This window comes from Pinus tabuliformis, chromosome 9, assembly GCF_031772625.1.
Source record: "Pinus tabuliformis cultivar Carrire ecotype Pingquan chromosome 9, CPIR1, whole genome shotgun sequence".
NCBI classification, from domain to species: Eukaryota; Viridiplantae; Streptophyta; class Pinopsida; order Pinales; family Pinaceae; genus Pinus; species Pinus tabuliformis.
Genome location: NC_142307.1, coordinates 792,333,454 through 792,356,509, shown reverse-complemented (window position 1 = coordinate 792,356,509; position 23,056 = coordinate 792,333,454). Strand labels below are relative to the sequence as shown.

At 37.8% G+C, this 23,056-nt stretch overlaps 1 protein-coding gene across 1 annotated transcript in view; it reads left to right on the top strand.

Annotated features, from left to right (window-relative positions):
- Positions 1–10,745, top strand: part of NDP1 (Tetratricopeptide repeat (TPR)-like superfamily protein) — a 309,667-nt gene extending 298,922 nt beyond the window's left edge. Inside the window, exons 8-12 of the mRNA XM_089445760.1 lie at positions 9,367–9,428; positions 9,628–9,728; positions 9,836–9,890; positions 10,009–10,056; positions 10,154–10,745. Coding sequence (XP_089301886.1) covers positions 9,367–9,428; positions 9,628–9,728; positions 9,836–9,890; positions 10,009–10,056; positions 10,154–10,353 — 466 coding nt within the window. The 3' untranslated portion in view covers positions 10,354–10,745. The remainder of the gene's footprint in view (positions 1–9,366; positions 9,429–9,627; positions 9,729–9,835; positions 9,891–10,008; positions 10,057–10,153) is intronic.
- Positions 10,746–23,056: the final 12,311 nt, after the last annotated feature.

Here is a 23,056-nt window from a genome sequence, read left to right as displayed (position 1 = left end):
ATGAGCATAAATTCAACCCATAGGGCCAAGGTATTGAAAGAGTACTACTATTTAAACATAGAGCAATGTTCGGTGTATTATGGTTAAAGGAAATATTCAGTTCAAAATATGTTTCCCAAACGTGTTGCATACCATACTTGAGCTAGGTATTTCAATCAATTTATATATAAAAGAACACAACAAGTAACAGTATTGTTAAAAAGAAGGAATTGAGATTTGTCTTCGCTAATGACTATCCATATGATGCATTTTGTTACCAAGTAAGACAATAACCCAATTAGTTGTTACTGGAGCAAACACATTCAGATCAATGAAAGTTTGGAACATAACGATATGTGTTCGTAAGATCAAAAATCAAGTGTCAGTTAGCAAATTTAAAGTCATGAGTTTTATGCACAAACAATACACGAAAGAATGATTATATTATGAATATGAAAGCTAATGACATGAATAGATTATGGCAAGGTATGTTATACTTTAGATAACATGTATGAAATATACATAAGCTATGTGTTTTTGAAAATATTAATGCACATGTTATAAATGCATGGACAAGTGTTTATGATTGCAGATAAAATCTCATTACCGAAATGACCACGTGATGACAGAAACTTCAGAACAATTAAGGCTCAAAGAGATTCCATGATAGGGTATTAACCCTGATTCTACTGGGAGGGGTGGAGGTGTTGCCCACCGTTTATCCTCCGAACCCTGGAGTCATGGGAGGACTGTGCGAGTCACGCTCCCCTAGACGTGTGATGATGACTGCCAGATGCCTACTAGGGATCAGGTCGGTATAGCCAACGCTGTCACCCTTGGAGTTTATGAATGGTAAGGTCAGTATAACTGACGCCATGGCATACTCCAGTAGAGGACGGATAGGATGGGAGCGGAAGAGATTAGGAAGGATAGGATGATGTAGTGATAGCCTGGGGGGCCTGATGAAGTAAAACATGATCATTAAGTTATAAAACTAAAAGTATTCAAAATGCCAATTTTATAGTGTTCTCTCATTAAGTAAAAATTTAACCTCAATACTCAATCCGAGCAAGAATGTACTAATCACTATTATAAGTATTGAACTCTAACTTCGGGACGAAGTTTTCTGAAGGAGGGGTGTATGTAATGACCCATCATTAATCTAGAGAGCTCGAGAATATTAGCATGCATACGATGCATGCATATGATAGCTACATATGCATGTATCGCATGCACTGCACTAGTAGCTATATTCTAAGTTACCTAAAATAATAAATATCCTGACACTCCTCCGTATAGAAAAAACGCATTCACCCATTTAGCACATATTACTTAAATTAATGAGTGCTTACCAATGTTATTAAGTTTAAAAGTGTAAAGTAAAAGGGTTATAAAGAAAATAAATGAAAAGAATTATGTAAATTCTTAAAAATCCGGTTATATAATTATCTATTTTGAGCAATTTTTAAATAAAGTATGAATGGATTATTAAAGAGATAAATTAAATCAAATAAAGCCCTATGTATGAACTTAGGACTTTTAATTTAAAAATATAAAAATCTTAATCAAAGTAAAGTGACTCATATCAAAATATCCTGAAGGAGAGATACAAAAGGGCACATTGAGCAGGTGTCGTGGGGAAGGGAAGCGGTGGACTCATAGATGGAGAGAGAACCACCGCTTATAATGGGTACATAAGAAGAGGCCGAGGGGGAAGAAAGGGAGTCCGGGGGGTGTTCTTGGCCTTGGCGGCTATTTGCTGAGTGTGGGAGAACTGATTCGGGTGCTGCTGGAGGAGGAAGGAGAAATTTATACATACTGGTTATGATTCGGAACTATTGAGCCTTGATTGTTTTGGAAGTTTCTGGGCACGGGGGAACGGTATGCATCGGTCGAGAAGCATACTGGATCGAGTATCTAGGTATATTCGGTTTGGCTGGGTGGTTTTGGTTATTCGGTAATGAGACCGCTGGAGCAGTTCTGAAGCACCCTCACCGCAGCTGGAGCAGTTCTGAAGCACCCTCACCGCAACAGCGGTAGCAGGCCAGGTAAGTACTTCATCAATTCAATAATACCATTTCAACCAGTTCAGTAAATTTTTTTCAGTTTCAAACAGTTCAGTAATCGTTACAGGTTTACAGTTTAGTTAATGACTCCTTAATTTAGCACAGTCATTACAGGACACACCTTATATTTTTAGAAATATGATAATATTCTTTTTTTGCATACTAGTACCGGAATTTATAATGGGTTTGGTCAAAGCATTGACCATGGCTTCAAAAGATTTATTTTTTAGTTCATTACTAAACAATAAAATGTACAACAAGATTATACAACAGAGGCAAAGCTTGATTACACAAGTTTCTTGTGGTTGGATTGATGATCGGGCATGGCGACATTTGAGTCATTGTTTGAAGACTTCTTATCGATGTATTGCATTGATTGTGCAAACATTTAGCCATCAGTACTCTTTTTGTTTGCTTGACCATAATATTAGTCTTTGGATATTGTTTAGGAGGGATGTATCTTATGATGTGTGCCTTTCTCTAAAGCGTCTTTTTCAAATTAAGGGGGGGATATTGACCATAGGGGTATATTCTTCATTTTTGGTTGTGGCTGCATTTATATTGAGCTAGGTATCCACTGACTTGTGTGTCTTGGTCAAGGCTAGCTAATTTTTGTGTCAAGTATCCATAAACCCACTCTCAAATGTATTTGAGTGAGCTATATTAGAGTTGGGTATATATAAGCCCACTCTCGACTATAATGGAGTTGGGTAACTAGAAACCAACTCGTAGAATTTGATCTCTCTTATTTGTATTAGAATTGAGTATCCATAAACCCTCCTTCATGTTTTGGCTACAACTAATCTTATGTAGAGTTGGGTCTTGTTACCCACCAAAATGGTTAATCCTCTAGGAGAAAACTTTTCTCCTATTCTTCGCAGCTAGCTGGCTAGCCATGCAGCGCTTGACAACTACCACTAGTTGATGATCTGCTATATTTCCACCACTCGCATCAGCCATATGCTTCTCACCCATCTAGTAAGATCACATGACAGTGGGCTTCCGATCGAAAGGTACTTTAATCATCTTACATTTGAGTGCTTATGCTTGCTTGTATTTGGGCATTTGATATACATCATGGGGTGACCTAGAAGACAGAGGGGTTTTGATCGTGATCTTGTTCTCTCATGTTAAATGGGGGGGTTATCTTCGATCTTAGTCTAGTGGAACATCCCCTAATGGCCCAATGGGTATAGGAGGGACACTACTTGGGAAGCCTTGATTGAGATAGCTTTGTTCCATCTATCCATTTGTGATACCTAACACTTTCCATCTCACATTACAAGCCCTTATCTCACATCCATTCTTCAGGTTCAATTGACCATTAGTTCTTGGGATTTGGCACCTATACATCCTCATACCTGGGTAGGGCTCAAAACTTTAACCTAGGAGGTTGATGCAACTAAAAGAGACTAAAAAAGCATATCATGGCCACAAAAACAAAATCAAAAGAAAGAATATCAAAATGCAAAAAATGGCCGGAACATACAAATTAGCTCGTGGGCAAAGTCATAACATGAACTCTACCTCACTTCTTATGGCCATCACTGAGTTCTTGAGCACTTGTTGCTCCATTATATCATAAAGAGGAACCCTTGCATGTCCCAATCCCGATGAGCAATAAATGACTCATCATTAAGGGTTAATGCAACTGTTATATCATTCAAAGCAAGCTTTAACCCTTGTGAGCTATGAGCAATAATAGAAAGAAAAATTAACCAAAAGTAAAAGGTGCACAAGAGCGGTGGAAAAACAAAGGTTGAGTTGGTAAATCATGCATCCACGATTGCTCCCTCCTCACATCTATACACCGAGGATGTGGATTCCTAGTATGCTTGTTCCTTTGGCCATGACACTTGGCCATGAGCTCTTCTCCCCTCCATACCATCATTATTATCCACTAACACCTATCAATTGAAGTTTGGACTGAGGAAATGTTACCTCTCCTTAGGGGTTGGAAACAACTAATAGGGTTGTCCTTTAGCCACTCCTACCTAGGGAGGAAACACCATTGCTTACTTAAGGCCCATATTTTGGAAGGGAATCCTTATTTGAAGTATTAAATAGTCCATTACATTCAAGCTTGGTTCACTTTAGATGTAATAATGTTTTTGTCCCTAATGACTGATTGCTTTCATTAGAATCTATATGGTCATTTTTAGGTGGTTCAACAACCCATGCCTTGGGCACCTTACCCATAGGTACCTAGGACATCAAAGGAGTATATTGGCACTAAAAGTTGGAGAGTTGAAAGCCTTGGGCCCCTTAGCAGCAACAACACATCACACATGACCCTGAGAACGCATTGCACCCTAAACGTTTTGCCACTTCACACTAGATTTGGTGATTATTCAGGATGACATACTTCGACTTGTTGCAGCCTGTCACACACATCTAGGTTAGTGAGAAAAGCCCTTAACCCTAAAAGGTGTGGTTGGTGGTAAATTTAAGAGATGGGGTTGTCACCTATTCCCAACTCTCTTTCCGTTTAAGCTCTCTCCTAGGTAAGCTAAAGGAGGTGGTCCCTAAATGGAAAACTAAGTTAAAAATGGGGGATGTGAGGTTTCTAGGAGATGTCAAATTTGGATTACTTGAGATTATGAGCAAATATAATGAACAATATGAAATGAAATATATAACCATCAACACATGAATCAAAGATTAGCATACATAAAACCAATGCCTTCAATATTGCTTAAAAATAAATAATATTTGCTCAAGAAAAATGAAGTGTTTCAAATTGGAACACAAGTAACCTTGTCAATCAAACACAAGATGTTAGCAAGATATGATATCACATGCAAAATATAAAATCTGCTTTCAAGAAATGCTTTCAAAATATATAATCATTCACAAATCCAAAGCATGTAAGGAAACAATATAGAATGACTTGCAAAGGAAACAAGTTAAAACTTTACTTGCAAAAATGAACAAGATGATACTTGCCTAAAAAATAATCAATTCAAAACATTTTCATCAATGACAAGTACATGAATAATTTGCAAGTAAAATAGTAAAATGTGTTAGCATGAAATGCACTTAAACTAAGATTAAATGCAATTATCTTGGTTAATTTTAATCTAAATGCTTAGTCTAGGTGTGACCTTTCTTTCGACTATTTTGAAACAAGTCTCTTATGCAAGTTGTGGAAGGAGATCCAATGAAAGACAACCAAAGCTATATTAACGATACCTCCCTTGGAATATCCAACACACTTGAGGCCTCCAGTGCCACAAACAATGTGGCTCTAATGACTGCAAGGTCACTATGTTAACCCCATAAGATGGTCTATGTCCCTTAAGTTGAAGAAATGAACGGGTCCTTAAGAGATGTCTTTCAACCAAGCTTATGCTTGGAGGTAAATTTTCATTAGAAATGCAAGCTATGCTAATATGCCTAAATGAAATGCAAGTAAGTTTATTAGTGTTTGTAAAAGGAAATGCCTCAAGTAAATGGAAATATGCTCAATGAGATAACTTAGATAATTGCTCAAAATTGTACAAGATACAAAAACATAAGCTTCATAAGCACATAAGATTGTAAGTTGCTCAAAGTAAGTGCTTTAACAAATGATATATCAATGATCAACCAACTAAAACAATGAAATGAGATGAAGCTTCAAAGTATGATATGCTTGCAAAAGTGAGCAAATAACTTTAAAATAAATGAGCAAGTAACCAATGAGCCTATAGTGAGGCAAACATGAAGCAAATTGTCAAATTAACTAAATCAAATTTTTCCACATGAATTGAGATGCTTGCATATAATGAAATAAGCTGCTCCAAAGTGAAATCCCAAGTTGTACTTAAAAACAAAACTTCAAATGCAAGACATAAAATGGAAAATAGTAGCAAAATCAAATTTAGAAAGTTAGATTGTGATGGTGAGATTGTGTTAATTCTTAAGGCATGCAAAATGAAAACTAAGAAAACAATGCAAGATCAATCCACCCACATGTTTCTCCTTCTAAATAAGGAGAAAATGATGCCTTGGGTGAAACCCAAGCTCCCACAAGAAAAACTAAGCCTTTTTATTAGATTGTTACAAAGATGAGAAACCTTCCAAAGGATCTCAACTAAAACTTCAAGAGGAATCTTTTACAACATATGAGGTTTTTCAAGCACTAGATTTCCTTCTTGAAAGTCAAAATTAGAAATTAAGGTAAGTACAATAAGAATGCTCTCAAATTTGAAAATGTTAGGTGTCTCTTGGTATCCCAAAGATTAGCCTCCAATGGTGGATGAAATCTTGCACAAGAAAGGGAGCTAGTTTTCCTTGTCCATGACATAACCGAGTGAAAGATCCTCCTCAAATTCCCACAACCTAGCTAAATGGTAGCCCTCCTCAAATGCCCACGATTTCCTAGAAGATGAACTTTGAAGGCTTGAGAGGTCCTACAAGAAAATAGTTAGAGTTTTCATCAAGTCTCTTGCTATCAACACTCCAACTATTCGCTACAAAACAAAGACACAATCAGTGTAGAGAAAACATGTAAAAACAAATAAATATCATACACATAATGTACAAGAAACCAAATCAAGTGATGAGAGTGAACCCTATCACTTGCTATAGTTTAGAAAATTCTCTCAAGTAGCTAATATAATATCAATGAAACACTATTTGAAAAGATTTAAAATATGAAATGCTTTCTTGTATACAAGCTATGTTCAAACGAATCCCCGCAAGAACACTTCTTCGTAAGATGAACTATGAAAATCGAAATAACTAATGAGAGTTCCTTTGAGGATGCTGCAAGAGTGGGTTGGTCTCCCAAACACTTCTCCTCACGCTTGATCCAACAAAAATAATTCCTCTACAATACTCCAATCACACGCTAGTCCATATAGATTTAGAGAAGCAAACAGTGAATTGAAACTTCTAAAAATTTATTGGAAAATAAACTAGAACTTCCAACATCTAGAGCCTACTTCCAAATCAAATATTAATGCAAGATAACTTTGCACTAGCAAGTCTACAAGAGTACATGGAAAATGAAATAACTCAAAGCATAAATAGAAGAGATTATACCAATAACTCACAATGCACCATGCTCCAAAGGAAGAACACCCGTGAATGGACCCCCAAAGTCTTTATTGCAGTTCTTGAAAAATGTACAAAGTAGCAACGCTTCCACGAGCACAATAGCTAGTAACCAATAGCTCAAAGCTCTATTATATATAGAAATGGGAGAAAATCCCAATGTAGCATCCAAGTGACAAATGGCCATGGTGAAGATTGCAATATAGAAATTGAATTCCAAGTGGAGAGATGAAGTAGCCACCAATGCAAATCGAATTCCATATGTGGCACCAAGATATCCTCAAGCAAAATCAAATTCTCCAAGTGTGAAGATGAGCAAATCCAAGTGTGAACCAATCAAGGAGCTAACTCAAGTCAAACTCCAAGATCAAACCATGTGATGACACCTCATGTAGATGCTTCCAATGAGCTCAGCGTAATCTCCTTGAGCCAAATTCAATTTCGAGATGATGTGCCAAGTGTGAAGAAGAGGGAGCATAAGTGGAGACAAAATCCTAAGAATATCTCAATCAATATCCTCCAAATATCCCACGTGCATTAACTCCTCAAATAATTTGATTTTCCAAGTCACCTGTTGTTGAATTAATGCTAAGAAATTTGATTTCCTTGAGTGGGCCATGTATTTATGATGCATGATGCCAAATCATCTTCCATTTGTCCTTTGACTTGAGATAATTTCCAAGTCATTTCCATGTCATTTTGTTACATTGAGCTATTTATTTATCTCTATTTAATTTATTTCTAGTTTAATTTATTGCCCGATTTCCCACTAAACTTAGGAAAAGTGGGTTTTGAGGGTCTAGAACACATATTTTACCCCTCAAAGTGTGTCATAGTAAAAATTTGAGGGCGACAGGTGTAATTTTGAGCACAGATAACCCATACAACTTCTATAGACATCGATTATTACATATTACATTCAAATTTTATTCAAATTTCCACCCAGTGGGAAATTTAAAAAAAGACCTTTAAACTTAACCAAATTCCATGAAATTTTACGAGTAATCTAGTATAGTAATATACAATGACTCTAGACACTAGGACTCACCCAAGGCCTCACCATCAAGCTGTACTCTGGCTTTGGGGTTATGCTTGGAGGAAAAAACTCAATTAATTATTAAATTCTTGGAGGAAAATGATAATTAACCAAGTGAAAAAAACCTCAAAGAGTAGATTCACTTGATGACAAGGTCCTAGGCCACCCAGGGCTGTTACATGACTCAAACTCATCATACTAGCATCACTTTACATCACTCCTGTAGGGCTTTTGGAATCTAGGTACAATAGAAGATGAGAAGTAGAGTAAAAATTCTGATGATATGATGATCTCTAATGGTACATGAAGCTTCTGATACATCCTTGGGCATGGAGTCCTCAAAAAAATTTAGGTGCAACTTTAGTAACCAACAGGGCCCGGCCTGCCACTAGGCCGGCCTTAGCACCTTATGTGGGATGGTAGTTGATTCAGGGACCAGATGAGGATGGTCTCACCTTCAAAGACTTGGGAGGGTTAGTAGCACTTGGAAAACCCTCAAGTTGGAGCAAAGATGGACATTATGAGTAGTTGGAAACCCATGGAGACCACTTTGTAGTGCCTCAGATGGATTTTGGGACGACATAGAGCCATTGAGGTGAATTTGAAGGCCAACCCTCAAATCATGATTTTTACATGCTACTACACCACATTTGACACCTCATGGAACCAATGCATGACATTTGGAGTATAATTCACGCATGACATCAACCTTTGAAGGCTAGCACCTCACACGTTGGACTTGTTTTGCACTTTTGATCAAAAGTTAGTGGGTTGGCTTGTAACCCAAGGGTTTCTTTTGATTTAACTTGTTAGTAGGGGTTTTTGATTTCAAGAGAAGGTTGTTCATACGCCTTATTAGTGCCTTGTAGAAGAAATATACAAAACAATCCTATTTAAATGGTGACAAGATATTACGGCCATTTTCAAAATTTAAGCTCTCTTTGCATACATTCCTTGAAAAACCAATGTGCTATTTTCAGTCATCGTGCATGGTCCACATATATCCCCTTTCTGGAATGTGCTATTTTCAATCCTTATTACATGATCCTATACCCATGAATCATCTTCAAGTTTGTTCTGATTTGTGTGATTCATTATTATCAGTGAGACAGTACAGTAGTTCTTCTGAAGATTAAATCAGGCTGTAAAAGTATTACGTCTTTATAGCCTTGTTAACTAGCATTGAAAATGTGTGTGCATCACTAAAGTGTACTGCTGAGAACCTTGTGTTTGAACATATTTCAGGCATTTTGATGAAGCAGAACAGAGATTAACACAGGTTTTGAAGCAAGCAGAGGAATATTATGGTCTGCATGTGCACTTCCTGTTATTTTTTTCTCATAAAGATAGGAACTTCATACTACTTACTTAAAAAGGTCAATGAATGGTAATTTAGATTCAGTTGAGCTAGTGTATTTGTCAATCCAAATTTCTAGTTGCACGAGAAAAGATTCTACAGACCTCTTCCTGTTTCAATAGATGACAGATGCTCTTAAATCACTTCAGGGGGACACAATCAGAAGGTTGGGATTGTTTTATTGTGCATAGCGGACATGTTTGGCCATAAAGGAAGATCAGAAGGTGCTAGTTATTTTCTGATTCAGGAGGTTAGAAGATAATTTCTGTAAAGTTTGTCCTATTCTCTAAGCACGTCTATTCAAAGGTTAACTCTATACCTTTACTAAGTACTTGTGCATGTACCAATGTTTATCAGGGTCTCTATAGACGGTCATTGGTAATGCTGAAAGCCCCATCTCTTGACCAGGAAGGTATGTATTCATTATCATTTGTACAAGACGGAAGAGAGGAAAAGGCTGATAACGAGTGTACGCACAAATTTGTAGGATTGCACATTTGATGCATCTTACCTATTTTGCTTCTGGGCAGGTATTTCCAAGGAGATCGACCAAAAAGATGTGATTGCACTTGCAAGAGGTAAGTAAGAAAAGCAGTAATGCAGAATCTTTGTTTTGCAAATGCAGTTGTCAATGCTGATGCTACATATGTATTTATATCAATATGTGATGCGCAGGGGGGTATGCGCAACTCTTGTTACCTCAACGCAATAGGGCAGGAGAAGCGGAGAAGATGAAACAATGGGCTGATGTTGTTTGGGGAAACAATCGTACAACTTTGGCAAAAGTCTTGGAGAAGACTGAAACATCAATAGACAAAGAAAGAAAAATGGATGCAACTGTAGTGACAGACATGCGTTTAGGAAGAGTCTTTTAGCTCAAAACTAGAACTGGTTTTTTCTGGCAATGAGAAAAAATTTCTGTGGTTAAAAGTGTAGGCAATTGATGCTGTCAGTCCCTTATTTGTGCTATCATTTGGAAGTTTGCTCAAATCTGCATGTCAGTTTCAGTCACAGAGAAATCAATGGATATAATATATTACAAAAAATGGAAGTAAGTACCTTACAACTTTGAGCTTGCACTGAAAATTGTTTGCAAGTATATTGCCTGGTTCAGGCACAAAGAACTTAATGATCAAGCTACGTGAAAGTCTGTTGAAAGTATGGAAGCAAATGCCTTCTTATGTCGATACCAAACATCAAATGATCTACTACTTGCTCTCTCTAAGCAATTTTAACATTTCAATGGTAAAAAGGCTTTATATCTCAAGGTATATGCTATATGCTATGTTATCGGAAACTTTATTCCTAGGCACTCGAAGTTGTGTTGTTTTTTTTCGTTTTTCGATTCACTAAATGCCTTTTGAAAGACAGCTGAAACATTTCATTGGTCATTTCATGGATTTGGCTTTATCTCCAAATTTGAAATTCATGAAAAACATTCTAAACTTGTGACTTCCTCGTCAGCAACATGCCTTTCGGAGATGGTCCAACCAATTGAGTAACCTTTGGGGCTACGCATGTAAAGGACATGGGTTGGGTTTGCTCAGGGCACTACATTATTTTTAATATAATCTATTTGTATGCAACCACCCTTACTATGGGAATTAAACTTTGTTTACTGCTGAAACTCAACAATGAAACCAACCTCTTTGAGCTTTAAATTTGAAAATTTAAAGGACACGGGTGGGCTTTGATGCACTGATGTGTGCATGAGTCACTATATGTATGTATGTATCATTCCCAAAGGTTAGCTCAAGTCATTTGACTTGCCATACCAAAGTTGTGTTGGACAAGGAAGTCGCAAGGTCGATTCTACATTTGGTATCTTGAGTTTCTATATTGGGTATCTTGAGTTTAGGCACACATGTTTGTTGGCGACATATTTACCATGGGTGCCATTCATGGAATGTGAGAAAATGCTTGAAGGGTTGCTCTGTGTGTGTGTTTATTGTATCCTGATTCATAATAGTATTGTACCCTAATTTTCTAAAATTTTGTCGTATCTGTTTTGGACACTATTTGTATCCATGTTAGTTTCTGTATCTATGCAACCTATGTTATATGCAATATGCACCCATTGGCCCATAGTTGAATGTGGTAATTGCAACGGCATTGAGATTCAATCTCGTGGATATCATATCCTGCAGTACTTAGTACGATGTCAAATGATAAATACATATTAACAACTTGAAAATTATAACATATTATGATTAGAATGCACTTGAAGGATTCAAATAGTAATTATCAAGTTGTAATATTAACGCGATGGCCATACTAGATGTACAAATTGGGATTTCATTGTATAAACACACTTTGGATTAGATTGTATTTATTACTTTCTACCTCGACATTGATATTCATAAGTTTTTTATTGAAGAATATATGTTATATATACATAAAAATATTTACGTTAGTGAGTAAAAATAGTGAAAGGGCATATACGATGGAGCTTATATCTCCTTTGAAACTATTGAGGTAGAATAAAGTCAAAATGAGCCATTACATCTAAAGCTTTGGTTTATGTTATTAGCAGGAACCCCGTTGGCAAACAACTATGTACCTCATCTCACCATATAGTATAGAAAGCAAGTAAAGAACTAACCTCATGATAAAAAATAACCCTACAACAGATGTTATAGTGTGTAAGCAAAGCAAAGATCCTTAGGCATTTCCAAATTACAATGAAAGAGGAACAAACTAGATAATTACAATCACCAAAGAAGGGTGCCATCAATGAATCCTCCCATGGAGAAGAATTGAATATTGGTTCTAGACATACAACAATATATCTTGAACTAAGAATAGTTGAAGATATGCTTCACCATCACAAATTATTAGTAGACAAGAGACCATCAGAGAGCTCGCTCTTTGCAAACTTGGCTTTGGAGTGTTGAGAAATCAAGGGAAACTAGATTAGGGTTCTTTTACTTTGATAATTGCTTGTGATGTTCTTTTACTTAACTTGACGTACTTTATAGTTAGCTTTTTTTTACTTGATTATTATTAATGTTCTTATCATCAAACAACTACCAAACTATCAAGATCAATGAGACAAGTGGACACAAAATGTAGGTTGCAACCTAGGGCCAAAACCTCTTCTCTTGAGAGGGAAACCCACAAGAATTTTTATCTTCCTATAAAATCTTCAAATGATGAATTCCAAGACCTAAGACCCTTGACCAAGTCTCCTCCAAGACCAAGTCAAACCTCTTTTTGATGAACTTGCTTCTCACAAAGTCAACCCAAGTCAACTTGCTTTAGAATTTCATAATTCTGCCACTTATTCAAAATTTCGGCTTGCTGCTTCAAGGCTGCACTTTTCGACCTTCCTGAAATCATTACAAATTCGCACGTGAGTAGATTAGGGCAAACTTTTGATCTTCTCCTCTTCACTTGGCTTGATTATTTTCCCTTGATAATTTGGCTAGTAAATTGATCTTTTAGACACCTTATTTCAAATCCTTTGATGACTATAATTTTATGCACAAGTGATTCCATAAACCTTTCACACATGTGGGAGGATTCAACCCTAAAATAGATCCCAAAACTTAAATTTATCTTCTCCTTTTATTCTCCCTTTTTCATTGGCTATTATGCTTTCTTTTTCTTGGTGATCGAACTCCTTTGATTGCTTGATCAAATTACTTGGATGCTTCTACAAATGAGGTCGATGGATTATATATAGGCTTTCATTGAGTAGTTGTTCATGAGGCCAACTTGTTACTTGTAAGCCGACTTCCCTTCTTGCAAGCCAACTTGGTCTTGCAGGAGAACATTTGACACTTTTTAACATATCCCTCAGGAACTAGAGATCTCTCAGGGCTTGCAAACCACCCCAGGTGGTCAATCCATGAGCCGAGACTCTTTTTCATTGCCTTGAGTCCACAATCGCACCCAGAACACTGCATGCATGCGGTTATGAGGCTCCAACCACATGGATAAGCCTGCCTTCATGTGGTTATGGCCTCAAAGACTTAGTTTTGTGCTCGCGGTTTTAGAATCTGTGCCACTTTTTAGGCTAACCTCCAGACCACTGCCCAAAATTGTCTATAACTTTCCAGAATCATAATTAACATGATGACAATGACAATAATTCAAACTTGAAGCAACAACTTGACCAATAGATGCCTAATCCATAGCAAACATTTCATCAAACATATGGCAAACATGTAAGCTACAAGTCATGAATTCATGCTTGATCATAAACTGAGAGTCTTATTCGAGAACCACTGAGAAGGCTCTAAATCCTCTCTAACTAGCTGCAATAACACTTATTAGTCCATGCGTTCATCAACCATCAATAGCTTAACAAATTATGACAAGAGTCAGATAACATACATCATAACCAACAAATAACCATCATAAAAACCATGGCAACTCAACGATAAGATAACCATCATAATCAACACATATGCTCATAGATCACAATAAGAAAATATCTCATACTAACATATGGAAATGTCAACCAAGTCAAGGACTTCCATGTACCACCCAACCATAGATCGAGCTGAACCAAATCTCTCTTTCAACCAATCACCCCCGCACCATATTCCAAGCATGAATGTGAGATCTCATGGAATAAACTAAGACAAAACCAAACTAAGGCTTCTAGAGGCCAAACCACCTCAACCCTCAACCAAGTGATTCCACCTCTATGGTCGAACATCACTAACACCAACTAGATCAGTCTCTACCCAAGTTGTTTAGGGCCTTAGGAACTAGTAACTCAACCCACAACTTTCAAGGGCTCTAGAGTGTTTTTCCAACCTGGCTCCAGGGACTGGTATCTCAACCCACCAAGGGCTACAGAGCGTTTGTCCCAACCTAGGCTCCAGGACTAGTAACTCAACCCAAGTTGTTCCAAGGCTTCCAGATTGTTTGTTCCAACCCACAACCATAAGGAACTTGTGCACCAATTGGAAAAACAAGTGGAGAAACCTGCCACACCATGGCTATCTAGGAAATGGAAAGGCAAGGCTAAAACTATTGTCAACCTAGGAAAATCTCCATGCCAGTGACAACACATAACCAAAAAGTCATATGAATAAACCATGCGTCTAGAAATCAACAAGGAAATGACACATGCAACCTATTACCTGCAAAGCAATCTAGTTGTAGCTGGTGATCCAACTGTTCTCTTGCGCTTTCCTGCTTTCCTTGCCCTCTTTCTCCAAATTCCAATGTATGCCAAAGTGCTCCTCCAAGATTTCTCTAAGTGTGCAAGAGTATGAGAGAATGAAAGAGAACTCCAAAACTGAACTGACAAAAGGTTACAAATGTATCCTCAAAAGCCTTTTTATCATTGAAGCCCCAATTTCTTCATTTTCCTTCATTTTTCGTTCAATTTCCCTCATGCAAATCTGTGTCTCTTCACCTTCCTTTTCTCCTATTTTCCTTTATTTTGATAAATAAAATGTCAATTATTTCATATTTGCCTTTGCAAATGCCTCTGCCAATTTCCTTAGCCATAAATAAATCAAAAGTGATCCCCACTATAATCACTGTCCACCATTCAACTTGGAATACGTGTCCCATGACCTTGGTCTTATATTTTTTTACATGGAAATCAACCAAGGGTTGTTACAACATAAGCATATGTAAAGGGCATAAGGGAGCCTCTCACCTCTCATTGATATGCACGACATATTTGTTCAGGTTCTGCAAACATCAATTGATGAACTTCATACAGTCAAGGCAATAAACAAATCCCATGAGGATATTTGCTCACCTAGCGACCCTGATACTTAATCTCAACTTGTTAAGTTCACATTCAATGGTTGCTAAGTGGCGAGGAGATGTCTCAATTATTGCTCAGTGAAATTATCTCACATCATTTCCATAGTGGTTCTCTACCAGAAGTCGAGCCATATGGAATTAACTTGGGGAAGGGGCCTCCTCAGTTTGCCTATGGTAGGATATTTTTATTTATTATTTAGCTATGGATAATGAAAATACCTCTCCGACACTCTGACTAGTTTCTATTATGGGATTTCATCTTCACAAGAAGCTTCCTTGGGGTGTCGTGTAGGAAAAACAAGCAAGAAGGCATTGTTTCCCTTGCCCTCCTAGTTATCCATCTCTTCTACAGACCTCTACAGGTATTTCTAAAGCTTTGGTTAGGTTGGGGTAGGAAGCAACTCAATCGATTGTAGTGCTTCCCGAAATTGTACAACCTACTAGGCATACAACCCATAAGAGGTTTCAAAAGAAACCCACTTAGGCTCGATTCCACCCCTATAGAGAAATTTTTTGAGTTTCTCATTATTATAGGCTTGGTCCTATCTATTATTCTAGGAAAGAGTGAAGGAAATGAGTTCACTACTGAGAGTGGGTTTCCCCACTATCACGAGGTTACTGACATATTATTTCAAGTCAATTGTCATTACCTTCCTCTCGCAGAGGAGTCCCACCTCGTTTGTAACACTACTCAAAGGTTCAACATTTCTTTGGAGATCAACTATGGCCTAGGAGGAAACTGAATCTGTCATTGGGCCCAAATTACTCGTCAGGAGGATAGCATGCCACATTAAAGAGCCTGAGCACAACATGGGGTAGCATATTATCATGAAAGGGGGCACACTCCATCTCAGTTGAGTGTTGAAAATTCTACGCCCTAGTTTAAAAAGCTTATTTAATAAGCAGTCAAAGAGGAAATTTCTCAGGTGAAGAGAGAATTGGTTGACAAGAGATGCATGCTCACGCACATTGAAGTGCTAATAGACTTAGTTGATTGGGTTCAAGATGCAGGGCATACTAAAGGGCATTATAATTAATACATGTACACAATGGATATTTATTGGTGCCTCATGTTCCTCCTCGACAAAGTTCCGATGGACAAAACTAAGAGCAAGGAGGACTTTTTTCTATCTTTGGATCAAATGTAGCGGCAAATGACACCTATGGATCACAAGTTGGGTCATACCAAGAAACGCGTGGGCACCACTCTTGAACCAGGTTGTTCCTCTGGCAACAACAAATATCTCATTCCTGGTGAAGCAGCCGATTTAGATAACTTAACTTGGATGTCTTTCAGTCTCTTTGTCTTATACATTTTATGTTTTAGTTTTGTAATCTTCAATTTAAGAATGGCCCAGGAGGCCTAGCAACTATGGAAAATATATTTTCTTTTACATTTTCAAAGAGACTGAAGTTCTGTGTTTGGATAGGCCTTCCCAATGGCTAACTAGGTCAAACTTCACAAAATTAGAATGTAACCCTTTGTTTTCAAGAAACAAAAATCATTTTTTTCTAAAAAATGATAAGAAAGAAATACAATTTGTTTGCCTCCAAATATTATGTGAAACAAATTGTGAGAATTGTCACCATATCTATGTTGATGAAGAGAGTGGTGTTGATAACAAAGATGATGATTGCTACTTCAAAGGTGGCCTACCAAGGCAGCCTCTAGCCGAGGGGAACTTTGGAAGGAGTTGTTTAATATAGATCCTTTTCTAGGTGAAGCTTACCTTCAAAATGAGAATATATGAGGATGATAGCATCCTTGTGAAAAAATTATGATTAGTTCCAAATATATTTGAGTGAAGTAGCAAATAATCTATATGTTTTTATTCTTCTTTGTAAAAGTTAGAACTTATGAATTGAGAAGAGATTATTAATGTGACAAAACTTGTGTTGAGTGGGCTTTCAAGATAATATCAACATACGAATGTGTGTTATTTAACACTAATGTTAATGCTATGACATGTGCCCAAATGTCTTGTGTGACATTAAAAATTGGAGATAGGAAACTATGGAAAGCACACCATTTCCTCCCCGATATCTCTTCATCTATGTAACTGTGTAATTGGCTTGTCAATTTCTCCTCCTCCATGTGTCTACTATTACGAGGCTCACCCTCTCTCCATCATTCAATGTCATTCTCTAATTGAACTATTTCCACCCTAATTATCTAGACACATTATATTATGTCCCAATCTACCTCAACGACACTTCATTCAATGACCATTGACCTGGAGTCTACCTTGTGCCCATTCTCATCATCTCAACAATGCCTCTATTTTATTGCCATTAACTACACATTCTACATCTCTTCAACTCTATTAGTTCCATCAATTCCCCATGCCTCTGACAACCCACACTTTGTCTTATCTTGTTGCAATGCTTTTACACAAATGTGGTAACCTCCAAGGTATTTTTATCCCCAATGTGTTCCCCATATGAGCATCATATCAATATGTTGAAGTATCCTTGTATTCTTAATCCTGATATACTTAAAGATTTCTGGCTTTAAAACTATCGTTGTTCTCTTTGCAAACTCACCGTTGTTTTAGCTATGTATTGACTATCCTCCCATACTTATCATTTGTCTCATACTCCAATTCACCCTTGGTTTGCATGATTGTACAATCCTTAGGGTTTTGAAACTCTGCCTTATGAAAGTAACTCCAATGCCCATACATGGAATTCCTAAGGTTAATTTAAAAGAACATCCTTATGCTTAGGTGCCACATCCTCACCTCATTGCCACTACAATTCCTTACTTTTAACCTTTTCCTCTCTTCTTGTACTTGTCCTCTTCCAAGATAATCACTTTTACAAAGCGTTTTTACTCAATAAGGTGGCCTTCACAACATCCACCAAATAGAGTTTGTAATAGAGCTATCACTCACTTCTATAATGTCTCCCCAATAGGCCATTATCTGATCCATATAAACTTCTCTTCCCTTTGAGAGACTTCACTAGCTCAATAATGTTCACTCTTTTTTTTCTTTTCTTGTAGTTTTTCACTCTTTTGTGATCTCCATCATCTTCTTCATTTTTCTATCACCTTCTTCATCTTCATTCTTTGGGAAACGCTCTCCTCTTTCTACATCCCATTCCTAAAGTTATTACCTTCCTTGGCCCAAAGTTGTTACCAACTTTGATAACAATGGATGCAATGGACCATGGCAAAGACAAAACTCATGCCAACTTAATTAACAATGAACAAACTCTCATAATAACATCACTTCCTACAATTCACCTTCACAACCTTTAAGGCATCAATGCTTCTCTTAGAGTGCTACTTGTTGGTCTTTAAAACAAATTTTCAACCACGGGGCTCAAGGATCTTATTTTAGCAATATAACCTACATTCAAAGGTTAACATGGCAACTAAATTACTCATACACACTAAATGATGATTTTCACTTTCCTATTACACTCAAGACTCTCAAGAGCATACATATAAACACAGTGATTTACAACAATGTAGATACCAAAACACAAGTCAAGCATTCATGCTTTAAACTTAACCACCTGAATTTTATTTAGTTCGACTTATATTCTAAGCTTTTACAGTAACTATTGGCTCCATCCACCACTAGCATAACTCTATGATGCCAGGTTAAAGGCCATGGTGTGAGAATTTCACCACTAAAATCCTATTGTAGTAATCAAAATTTATTTTTCTAATTGTTAATTAATTTAACAATTTATCTGCTACAACAAATACCAAATAAATCACACTGCAACTTTCACAAATAAAACTGCAGAAAATAATAGCGTCGGAAACTGTGAAATATACTAGCACACACAATCACTAACACAGTTATTTTGGACAAAATTCCATGGTAAAACCCACCTTGGGAAAACCGATGCAGTAGATGAGGGTTTTTATTATTATGCAACAGTGAGAAATTTTGAGTATAATCTGGATGCCGAACACTGGCAATCCTGTAGAGAAAATATTGGCAAAAATATCCACGGGGGCTTCACGGGGGGAGCAATGCCATACCACGTGCATTCATATTGGGGGATATATATTGATGTAAAAATGACATAATATATTGAGCATATATTAGGGAGTAGAGGGTTTTTATATTGGAAAGTATAAAAATGGAGCTGAAATATAATGAAAAAATATAAATGGGTATAAAAAATGTTAATGAAAATGGATACCTACAATATCGAGTAAAAGTAGGGGTTTTCCAAATTAAAAAGGTGTATTGGGTTTGTATTGGTAGGGGGTTAAATAATGTGATTTTTAGAGGTATTTTTCAATATGTAGTCAAATTAAGGGCATTGTTTAGTATGCCACAAACGTACGTGATTTGTCAGAGGTTCATTGAGTGAAGCCCCTGTGAAAATATCTTGAAGGAAATTACCCTCACTCTGAGAAATCCCAACACTTGACTGCCGCTAAAAAGCAAGTCATCAAACTGGGCCTACGTAGGCCCTGCATCAACCTGAAGCTTCCTACCACACGTGCTGCCCGAATCAATTACAAATCAAGGCGTCATGCTTACTGCTCACTGGGAAAATGATTCGCCAACACTTTGGAACCTTTGCTTGGCCTCTGGAATTGAAAACGTCTTCCTTCCTCAACAAATCAAACTGCCCAATGAAGCTTCTGCACTGCTTCTGTGCATCTTCTTAGATAACCTTTGGCCTTTCTTTGCAATGTACTTCACTGAATCTGGAAAACTTCCTCCGACTCACTTTTTTTACTTCCCTTCTGAAGCTCAAACTCTTCCGACAACTGTTGGATCTCTGGAAAAATTGAACTATCTAAGGAAATCGAACCCCACAAGTGTATTCTCCATCTACCCATCGACTTCTTCTTATAATCTTCTGTTGGGACTCCAACGACCAATATTAAAACTTAATTGATGGCTAAGATTTATTTCCCAATCGATTTGTGTGATTTTCTAGATGATTCACACCTTATCTTAATTAATTATGCTTACTTAACTCATTTCCCTGAGTTTAGACATAGGAAATAATTAAAAAATGGGCTAATAATCTAATTGAGACACTTCTAGGTGGAATTTCCAGAAATGATTTCTGGGTTATGGAGAGCTCATGTGTTTTAGACTCTTCACAAGTTTTCAAGACTAGAACACCTTCGATGCTACAAAAAATAACACTCCCTCTTAGCGAGGAAGGTGTTCTCACTAGTGTTGCACATACTACCACAACACCATGTTTCTATACCACCCTTTGTCATGCTGCTAATGTCTGGCCATTTCCCACCAACCACTACACAAATTTGATGCTACATATGTGTTGCTACTGACACTGCCATACTATTGCTAGCTATGGTTCTGCACTGCACTACAACTCCCTCTCATTTATAGATGTTTCAACTGCAACTACTGCAACTAAGAAGCATCCAAAGCACTGAATCAACTATGTTCAGTATGATGCATTTGTCTCCCAAGTCCTCACTGGTACTAGCTACTGCAATGTCCACTGAACTATTTGCGCTGCTACCAATTCTGCATCTAAGCCACCTGCTCTGTTGTTAACACTGTGATGCGCTCCTCAGCTCTTCGCTGCCACTAGTATGCAACTGTCACTCTGGAATTTGACTACATCAACCGACACTAATCCATCCTAGTACTAAATACTTTGGGCCCTTGTAGCAAGGTAATGATCCATGAGGTGGACTCCTCAATGGAGCCTTTCCATGTCTGCAAATCTCTGGGAGTACAACTCCATGCTGCCCCACCTCTCTCCTGGAGGTATGGCCGCAAACATTGAAAACTCTTCCTCCAACCTGGAGGATAGCATGTCTATCTTAGTAGACAATGCCGCCTGGTCCTGCTTTTCCTGCTTGTCCTTATTCCTAAGAGAACACTGTGTACTATAGTGGCCAAGATTTCCATAGGTCTTGAAGCATTTGACCTTCGACAAGTCCTTCTTCTTCTTCTTTTCCCGTATCCTAGAATGGTACCCTTTGATTCTAGGGCTACATTCTCCTCTTCCTTCTCGCTCTTCACGCCCTTGTTGCTGCTACCACTGATGGTGTTCTTTACTAGAGCTCACCTCAACTCTTCCTGCTATAGATCAAACCACATCCTGTCCCATCCAGGCAAAGTGTTTATGCCCAATATACTTTGGACAAACACTTGCCAGTCCTCCGAGACACCGCTTATTGTCAATTGTACAAGCTCTGTGGGTTGGGGCACCTCCCCAACAACTGCTAGCTGATCTCGGACCTCCTGAATCCAAGTGAGGAAGGGATCTATGTCTTCACTCTTCTACATCTAGATGGATCTCAAGTTCTCCTAGAGAAACATCTTTCGTTTCTTGGAAGAACTCTGATATAGTGTGGAGAGAGCATCTCGCATCTCCTTGGCAGTGCCTTTGCCAACTACATGTGAGACAATATGATCTCGGTCTCCATCCAAGATCATCTAGTTTGCCTTCACCATTTCCTTTCTATACTCCTTGAGTTGATCGACGTCCTGGGGTACTGCTACCACATTGTCCACATAGGCTTTCAAGCCATATTCATCTAGAAGAAAAGACATCCTAACCTTCCAGATGAAGTAGTTGGAGGCACCCTCCAACCTATGTTGATCTCTAAGCCCAATTGTGGCCATCTTTGATCTAGTTGAAAACTTTCTCCTTCCCTCTGCTTAGTTGTTGGTTCTGCTACTCGCACTCCCTATTGGAGTGAGAAAATTTTCTCTTTAGCGACTACCAATTTGCAACTGGAAAATTGAACTTTTGAAACTCGAAGTCCCCTAACATAAATATTCCCTTTGTGTGTGCTTTTCTCTTCCACCCAACGTTGATTCTGCTACTGCAAAACCATCTACATCCAACCAAGGAATATGCCCAACGAAAATCTGAGTTGTTGCTGCTCCCTCTGCCTGCTGGAATCACTCAACTGGAAAGCCAAAGTTTCTGCGAACCTGCACTGAAAAATATAACTTCCCCAAGAAACTCGACTTGCCTGGCTAAGGCTTTATACAACACCAGAAAATTTCGGTCTGTTGCTCCCTCTGAACAGAGAAATTTTTTTCTTCCACTTCTAAGATTCCTGGTTGATCAATCACGCTGTGGTACCATGTGAAAATTTTACCACTAAAATCCTATTGCAACAACTGGAATTTATTTTTATAATTCTTAATTAATTTAACAATTCATCTGCTACGCCAAATACCAAATAAATCACCCTACAACCTTCACAAATAAAGTTGTGGAAAATAATAGCACTGGACACTGAAATATGCTAGCACACACACACAATAATTAACACAGTTATTTTGGAAAAAAGTCTCGAAAAAAACTAAACTTGGGAAAACCAGTGCAACAACTGAGGGTTTTTATTATTATGCAGCAGTGAGAAATTATGAGTATAATCTGGATGTCGAAAACTAGTAATCCTGCAGAGAAAATACTGGCAAAATATCTCGAGGGAAATTACCCTCACTTTGAGCAATCTCGACACTTGACTGGCACTGAAAAGCAAGCCATCCAACTGGGTTTGCGCAGGCCCTGTGTTAGCCCGAAGTTATCTGCCACACATGCTGCCCAAATCGAATGCTAATCAAGCCATCCTACTTGCTGCTAATTGGGAAAATGCTTCTCCGGGACTCTGGAACCTCTGCCCATCCCTTGGAACTAAAAAGGCCTTCCTTCCTCAACAAATCAACTTTCCCAATAAAGCCTATGCTTTTCATATACACAATTTCTTGGAGAACTTCGACCTTTCTCTGCAATGTACTTCACCAGATATGGAAAACTTCCTCTGACTCACTGTCTCTGTCCATCACTATTTATTCTTCCCTTCTAAAGCTTGAACTCTTCCGACAACTGTTGGATCTCTAGAAAAACCGAACTCTA